At 45.9% G+C, this 6746-nt stretch overlaps 1 protein-coding gene across 2 annotated transcripts in view; it reads left to right on the top strand.

Annotated features, from left to right (window-relative positions):
- kpna5 (karyopherin alpha 5 (importin alpha 6)) overlaps window positions 1-6746 on the top strand; it is an 11207-nt gene that overhangs the window by 3288 nt on the left and 1173 nt on the right. For both annotated transcript variants that reach the window (XM_005753453.1, XM_005753452.2), the window contains exons 2-13: window positions 1502-1635; window positions 2072-2173; window positions 2256-2355; window positions 2808-2902; window positions 3284-3415; window positions 3623-3711; window positions 3781-3880; window positions 4015-4178; window positions 5320-5398; window positions 5486-5611; window positions 5699-5826; window positions 6236-6414. In XM_005753453.1, the coding sequence (XP_005753510.1) occupies window positions 1507-1635; window positions 2072-2173; window positions 2256-2355; window positions 2808-2902; window positions 3284-3415; window positions 3623-3711; window positions 3781-3880; window positions 4015-4178; window positions 5320-5398; window positions 5486-5611; window positions 5699-5826; window positions 6236-6414 (1423 nt within the window). In that variant the 5' untranslated portion in view covers window positions 1502-1506. The remainder of the gene's footprint in view (window positions 1-1501; window positions 1636-2071; window positions 2174-2255; window positions 2356-2807; window positions 2903-3283; window positions 3416-3622; window positions 3712-3780; window positions 3881-4014; window positions 4179-5319; window positions 5399-5485; window positions 5612-5698; window positions 5827-6235; window positions 6415-6746) is intronic.

Raw genomic sequence — 6746 nt, forward strand, 5'->3', positions numbered from 1 at the left:
AGTGACTATAAAAGCCACCGACCGAGAGCAGTCCCAGGGATCACAGCTGGTGTGTTTGACGTGTTCTTTGGTGTGCGGGGAGCTTACCACAGGCTTCATTTTGACTTTTGAGCTGGTGGAATAAATTTGTGGTACTGCTGCCTTTTGTGGCATAGTTTTATGGCATGTTTTGAAAAATACTGCATTTTGTTGGACATACAAACGACAGCGAGTCTCATTCCTTCGCTCATCTGAGACTTCTGCTGTCCCTGTCCGGCAGCATAGAAACACGCCTGCTCGGCGCGTTCCAGCCGGGAGACATGTTTCCAGTTGGCAGGTGTGAATAAATGATGCATTTGCAGCCTGTGGTAGGAAAACAACCTCACAGTGAATTACATGCAGGCAGCTTTTACGATGCAACCATTTAACCCATGTACATGGAAAAACTCAGAATACATCGAGTATATTCGATATATCGCCCGCCCCTACCCGAGGGTTGTTAGGTTGGACGCTGATTATTGATATTACCATCTACACCATCACGTCTTGTTTTCAGCAGCACAAAAGTGTTGCATCAAAGCACAGGGCAAACTTGAGAATGCTAATATGTTTGCTTTCCTTCATTGCAGACACGCTTGGTCTTTTAAAGGTTTACAGACACAAACTCACTCGCTCGTCCCATCAATCGTCCCTTCAAGGCGGTGAATCGCCCGTTTAACGAACTAGTGAAACGGCCCCAAAGCATAATCTGTCAGTGCCATCAACTCCTACGGTGCTTTACCAGCTCCTTTTTTTTTCAAGCAGTTTTGAATGTATTGGGAGAGAGAATAACAATCATTGACTCCGTATATAGAAATAATAATCATTGCATTAATATAAGGACTCACAAATGTCAGCAGATTTGTGAAGGCCGATTGCTGAAATGATTGAATGGACATAAGAGAATGTAGTGCACTGGGAAAGTATTCCAGGTGTGTTGCTAGCAGCCTGGACAGCCACAGATGGTCCCACAGCCACTCTGTGCTTAGGTGGTTCCTGGTTTGACACTTGGCATTCAAGTTCGGTCTTTGTTTGATCAGACCAGAGAATTTTCCCAAGTCCTTCAGGTGCTTTTTTGGCACTCCAGGTGTCTTTCACCTCTTACAGAGTCCCTTCTGTCAGGTGACTTTACCATGCAGGCCTAATTCTCGTAGTGCTGCAGAAATGGTTGTCCTTTGCAAGGTTCTGCTGGAGCTCTGTCAGCGTGACCATCAGGTCTCTGTCCCCTGCCTGACTAAGGCCCTCATACCGTGACTGCTCAGATTGGCAGGGCGGCCACCTCTAAGAAGAGTCCAGGTGGTTCCAAACTTCTTCCACGGAGGCCAGTGTGCTAACTTCAAGCTGCAACAAGTTTTATGTACCATTCCCCAGTCTATTTCTCCCGCGCACACTCTGCTTGTTGATGTCATTTCGTATGTTGTAAAGTAAAATGTACCGAGGCTTCAGCACGGTGGTGACTGCATCAATCTGCTTAAATCCTCAGACACAATGGCGAGTCCAGGGAAAGACAACTACAGGATGAAGAGCTATAAGAACAAAGCGCTGAATCCTCAGGAAATGCGTCGAAGGAGAGAAGAGGAAGGAATTCAGCTACGCAAACAAAAAAGAGAGGAGCAGGTGATCTTTGCTAACGTTTGGTGTATAAAATGGAATTAAGCTAACAGAGTTCAACACGTGTGAGGGACTGTTATGGTCCTGTTAGCACCTGCTGTGTTTTTCCTATCAGGGTGTGAGTTCTGCTCTCCTGCCTTTGCTACCAGCTAACTGCACTCAGCAACTGGGGCTCAAGTTCCCATTAAAGAGTTGTGTCCATGTGGCTTCTTGCTCACTCTGTGTCTGTGTGTTTGCTTAACATTGATTTTGCTGAGCTTTTGTTTTTTGACTGGTTTGTGTTTCTCTCTTTACTTTGGTCCTGATTCTTCTCCGTCTCCATTTTCAGTCTGGACTTCTTTACAATATTCAGGCTGCATCTCTGCTCCGATCACCGCCGTCTCCTGCAGCCTTTCATTTGTGCGTCTGTGCATTTATTTAATGTGTGTCTGTATGACTGCAGCTGTTCAAGAGAAGAAATGTCTGCATACCTTCAGCTGATGACTCCATGCAGGAATGTCCGATCCAAGATCCAGACATCAGCTCCACAGTACCCATCACAGCTGTAAGTGTAAGCTGCCTCTCTCCTGTAGGTTTGCTGTGCTGTAGTCTGAACTAAACATGAACTCTCTGATGCGTTTGTGCAGGATGGAGTCATAACAGCAGATATGATTCAGATGATCTTTTCTGAAGACCCCGACCATCAACTAATTGCTACACAGAAATTCAGAAAATTGCTTTCCAAAGGTGTGTCTCTGTGACGTTTAATGGAAGATTCGTGTTTCTGTAGTCGGTTTACTAACAGAGAAATAACTGTTTGGACCAAAGTTGAACAGAGAAGCTGCCAAGTTATTTTATTCTGCTTCCACCTGGCTGTCAACAACAGACTCTGCTCTGTGTGCAGCTTCTGCAACGCCTCGTTTCTACCGGCGCAGTGCTGCCTCGGTATCAAAATACTAAAGTAATCATTTCCCACAACTTCATCAATGTTGCACCACACCTGTGCTGGCTTACACAACAGAGATTAAACCAAGAGAAACACAAAATGACCTGAAAAAGAAATCTTGCTCTTTGAGGTGTTTTTCTGCAGAACACAAATTGAATTGGTTTTGTGAAACAGCCTGTTGCTCTGTCTGTGAAATGCCTTTGACCCTTTAGCAGGTTTGTGCTCAAAGTGTTCACTTGTTTCTTTTGCACAGAACCCAGCCCCCCCATAGATGAAGTGATTTCCACTCCTGGTGTTGTGACTCGGTTTGTGGATTTCCTGCAGCGGAGTGAAAACTGCACACTGCAGGTCAGAGAATCCAACACTGTACACCTGAGAGTATCAGGACATCTGGATGTCTCACTATCAGATAACAGATGTGTTCCTGTGTCACGTGTTCACCTCAGCAGACGTCTACAGTCAGATTATTGCTCGTATTTCATTTATTGTTTCATTTTGTCCTTTTCTCATTTCTTATTAATCTCAAAGCGAGTGGGTGACATGGTGCTTCACAGGGCAGCAATTTACATGTTGCTTTGTTATGAGTCATATTTATATGTATTTAATAATAATAGCTAGAATGTTGAAATGATTGGTAGGAGTTGCACAGCTATTGTGAGCATTGAACCTCCAGTTGTATCGGGTAAAACTGTTGTTGTTGTCATATTGTCCACGGTGTGCTCGTAACAGTTCGAAGCGGCCTGGGCACTGACCAACATCGCCTCTGGGACCTTCTTGCACACCAAGGTTGTGATTGAAACAGGAGCTGTTCCCATTTTCATTGAACTGCTGAACTCCGAGTACGAGGATGTGCAGGAACAGGTGAGAGTCACATGATAACACCTGCTTAGTTACAGGTAATCTGCTCATCTATAGTGAGTGAGTTGAGATGTTGAGCTTTTCTAACAGTTTCAGGACTTTTGAGAGGCACAAACCTGAATGTGTGTAAACTGCTGTGGTAGTGTTTGACAGGACGAGTTTTAGTGTCAAAGGCTGTGACGTAGTTGAAGCATGTTGGCTGTTTTCCAGGCAGTGTGGGCACTGGGGAACATAGCGGGCGACAACGCTGAGTGCAGAGACTACGTACTCAACTGTGGCATCCTCCCGTCTTTACAGCAGTAAGTGTTCGTCGTCTGTCTGCGTTTGTGTGTCAGAGCTGCACTAACAGCTGGCTCTGCTCTGTGCAGGCTGCTCGCTAAATCCAACCGTCTCACAACAACCCGAAATGCAGTGTGGGCTCTGTCCAACCTGTGCAGAGGGAAAAACCCACCACCAGATTTTGCAAAGGTCAGCCCCGTCATTGTTGTTGAGTCACTGAATACTGGAGCTCATTCGCCTTCCTCCTCCTTAAAGTCATGTTTCCTGTACTGATCATGTGGTTCCAATATTAAATTGTCCCCTTGTCTGTGTTATTTTGTCAGGTGTCTCCTTGTCTCAACGTTTTGTCCAGGCTGCTGTTCAGCAGTGATCCAGATGTGCTGGCCGATGCGTGTTGGGCTCTCTCCTACCTGTCTGACGGCCCCAATGAAAAGATCCAGACGGTCATCGACTCCGGGGTCTGCCGCAGGCTCGTTGAGCTGCTCATGTACGACACTGACATACTCCTTGGTTGTTGTCGGTTTTTGCACATTTATTGAACTTAAATGAAAATTCTCCCTAAAAGTAAGAGCTGATTGTGCTGTGACAAGCTTTGAGTGTTCCACGTAGCTGTGAAGCAGTTTCAGCCCCCTGTTCTTTGCAGAATTAAAGGGCTGTTGAGCCAAAACGTAACGTTGGATTGGATTTAAGTGTCATGAGTGTAGCTGAGTTTCCAGTACGAACTGGCTGGACATGGTCCTTCACAATTTTCTGGGAGACAGCTGAAATGATTCTTGTGTCAGTCATGGGGAACACTGGCCATTTGCCCAGTTGGGTTAATTGAAGGGACGCTCCACACCAGCCCTGTAAGTGCTGACACGAGCCCATTCGTTCATTTTCATTGCTGATGCTGTATTGCCCAATCAACACACTTAAGTGCCACAAAGTAAATAAACGGCAGACGAAAATGACGCAGACCGAATCATCAGCACGCGAGCATGAGCGTTTTCAGTGGGGATGAAAACAATAGTGTGGACGCGGAGACCAAAAGGCTGTTTTCAAGTTTATCCAGGTTGGTGTAGCTGAGAGGATTATTCCTGTGTATAGTGAAGGGGGCATGTTGAGTGCTGGGTATCGGCTTGGACTGAGAGCAGGTCAGATCGGGGGTGGTGACACTTAAAGGCAGCCAAAAGAAGAAAACTGAAACATTAATAAACGAAGTACTGTGGTGAATAAAAACTGCTGTTGGGTGGTGCTGGATTTAAAAAGAAAGGATCAGCGTGTTGAACAGAAATGTTGGATTAACAGTCGGCGGTATTAGTTTCCCTTGCAATGAGCCTATTCATGCACAGTGTCTAAGCTCCAGCTTTCAGTCCTTTGAGTTTCTTATTGGTGCTATGAAACTTCCAGAGTCACAGGTTCTTTTCTGATATTTTCTTGTCTGAGAGCGTCTGCTCTGTTCGTCTGTTTTCTTTGGGAGACGCAGCGTCCAGAAGAACACAATCAGCTTCCTCTGATTTCGTTCCCTGGACCATTTGAAGCATCAAACGTTGTTTTCTTTTGATGGCGTAACATTGTTGCACAAAGAATCTGTCGTTTCTGATCCCGTCCACGCTTTGCACGTCTCACTGTGTGCCTCCTGTTTGCAGGCACGGCGACTACAAGGTTGTTTCTCCTGCCTTGCGTGCAGTGGGAAACATCGTGACAGGAGACGACATCCAGACTCAGGTACAGCCTCTGTTTCTTCCATCGGTGCTGCTTGGCCTTTTCTCATTGACAGCATTAAGATCTTTGGCTCCTCTGCTTTCGTCTCAGGTAATCTTGAACTGCTCAGCACTGCCGTGTTTGCTCCACCTTCTCAGCAGCCCTAAGGAATCCATCAAGAAGGAGGCCTGCTGGACTGTGTCCAACATCACCGCAGGAAACCGAGCTCAGATTCAGGTATTCTGCTGCGGCGTCTCCGTTTGTCGTGGCGAGATGAAGAGCTGCTGTTCTTTGCTGCTGACCACATTTTTCTGTTTTTGTCAGAACGTCATTGACGCCAACATCTTTCCAGTACTGATCGAGATCCTTCAGAAGGCCGAGTTCCGCACAAGAAAGGAGGCTGCGTGGGCAATTACCAACGCCACCTCTGGGGGCACTCCCTCACAGATAAAGTGTGTTTACCAGACGTCTTAAAAACACTTGATGTGAAGATTCCTCCTTACGTAGTTCTGGTGCCGTGTTTCCCACAGATACAAACTTGAGTCACAGTTCAGTGCGAGTAGTTGCACCATGTGATGAGTCATTAAAATCCACCAATGTTAGCTGAGCACTGCTTCAGATGGTGCACCACACTCTTTCCTACAAACACCACATGGATGTTAATGTGACTCATTCAGACTGTTAAATCCACAGCGCTGGTTTCATTTTACATGTTCATATATTTGGTTTGTCAGATTTCACTGTGCTGGGACTTCTCTGCACATTTGCACAGCAGGAATTGGTGGAAATCCAAAAATCAGTCGAGCTTTATAAACAAAGTGAAATGCTGCTGAGGACTAACGTCTGTGCTTTCCGTGACAGGTATCTGGTGTCCCTGAATGCCATCAAACCTATGTGCGATCTGCTGACAGTGATGGACTCTAAGATTGTTCAGGTGTCACTGAACGGTTTAGAGAACATCCTCAGACTGGGAGAACAGGAAGCCAAACAGAATGGAACTGGCATCAATCCGTACTGCGCTCTGATTGAGGAAGCTTACGGTAATGCTCGCAAACCACCAACAGAACATTCACGAGCTTTCATTCACTCAGAAAAGTGGACACGTTCTTTCCACGTTCTTTCGTGTCGCGTTTGGTTCCACACCCACCGAGTGTTCACTGCACCTCGGTGGGGTTGCTTCTTTCTCGGCACTTCTTTGTAACCGAGCGTGTTTGCAAGAACGTCTAAGTTTAAAAAAGTGTCAAATAAAAGTGAAAGCTTTGTTTAGGAAGTTTGTACGTGAGGGCAGAAGGCAAAGTTTGGACATTTTAAGAATCACAAGCTTTATAGGCATGTTGGTATTTTTGTCTCTCACACACACACACACACACAC

Source organism: Pundamilia nyererei, unplaced genomic scaffold (assembly GCF_000239375.1).
Source record: "Pundamilia nyererei isolate P.nyererei 1_Seehausen unplaced genomic scaffold, PunNye1.0 scaffold00429, whole genome shotgun sequence".
NCBI classification, from domain to species: domain Eukaryota; kingdom Metazoa; phylum Chordata; class Actinopteri; order Cichliformes; family Cichlidae; genus Pundamilia; species Pundamilia nyererei.